We start from the raw sequence: 1,224 nt of genomic DNA, 5'->3' as shown, positions 1-1,224 counted from the left end.
CCATAAGGATAAAAGTAAAAGAAAGTAGTACATATCTCTTTAATTCATTCAATATAGAATCCGAAATTTCCTAGAACATTTAAAACTATTTTTTCCATTATTTTCGGAGAACAAGACCTAAACAGATTTTAAAAAATAAACAGATAAACAAAAAATAAAAACTCATCTCGCGTCTTTCTGAATGAATCAAAAAGTTTCAATTGCTATTTACTCTTTATCAAACTGCTCTGAAACGCATAATCCGCAAGTTATAAATAGATTATAACTTTCACTACATGTCAAGGTCAGGTCGGATTCCTCTTGTATTTTTAGGCACTTGTCTCAGTTAATTAATATCACAGTACATCCAGAAGTCAAGTCAGTTCAGATCTATGTTGTATTTTGTTATTATTTTTTTTTCATTCTTACCCACACACTTACAGTCATACAATAATAACACTATCGTAGACTGAAGTTTGTTATTTTCATATCCATCCTTATAGAGTTAATCCCGTCAAATCTTCTTGTGTTTTGAAGTGATCCTATGAAACTATTTTTTTTTATCATCATTCCTGAAGATTACAACACGGGAATAACAACAGATTATGAGAACAACTGACAGTACTATATCATAATGTAGAGTCACTCATAGTGCTAAACACATATTATATGTAGCAAGTCTTATACTCTCTCACTTGCTTTGTATGTGCACTTTATTTTGTACAATAGTCATATTACCTTTATTCCCATTCTCCCATACACTAGCCTGAATATCTACATAGAGAAAAATAAGATATATATTGAAACTGTACATAATTATATTCCAATTGAGTCATAAAACCTTGTCTGTAAGAACGAAACAGTGTGATGGTACCTTCTTGCAAGTCTGTCTGACTTATACATGCTAATATATACAGCAAACGTTATTGGGTCAAACATGTGTGGACTATAACACTGATATATACTTGTTCTGCAAGTGTATGACTGCAAATTTATATCTTTTAAAATTTCTTTTTAGTTTTTTGGGGGGCCATTCTTTCTTCTGATCATAATACTTACACCTAACATAATACTCGTAGGTAAAATAAATTCTACACGATACTAACTTAAACTAACGAGAATTTTTACGAAGGGAAACTAAAGAATAACACACACGGAACTGTTAGACTGGCTGCTGTATGGTCTGCCATCCTCGTTGTCAGGCTCAGCTGTGAAGGGACAATAGGAAGGCCATTTTTAGGGTGA

The 1,224-nt window shown here is 32.1% G+C and overlaps 1 protein-coding gene across 1 annotated transcript in view; it reads right to left on the bottom strand.

The window, feature by feature from the left end:
• Positions 1 to 390: 390 nt before the first annotated feature.
• The window catches only part of LOC119589303 (kinesin-like protein KIF28P), a 24,501-nt gene continuing 23,667 nt past the window's right edge, over positions 391 to 1,224 (bottom strand). The window contains 1 exon segment of the mRNA XM_037937926.1: positions 391 to 1,187. Coding sequence (XP_037793854.1) covers positions 1,117 to 1,187 — 71 coding nt within the window. The 3' untranslated portion in view covers positions 391 to 1,116.

The sequence above is a fragment of the Penaeus monodon genome, chromosome 25 (genome assembly GCF_015228065.2).
Source record: "Penaeus monodon isolate SGIC_2016 chromosome 25, NSTDA_Pmon_1, whole genome shotgun sequence".
In the NCBI taxonomy this organism is placed as follows: domain Eukaryota; kingdom Metazoa; phylum Arthropoda; class Malacostraca; order Decapoda; family Penaeidae; genus Penaeus; species Penaeus monodon.
This window is presented reverse-complemented; position numbering and strand designations above follow the sequence as displayed.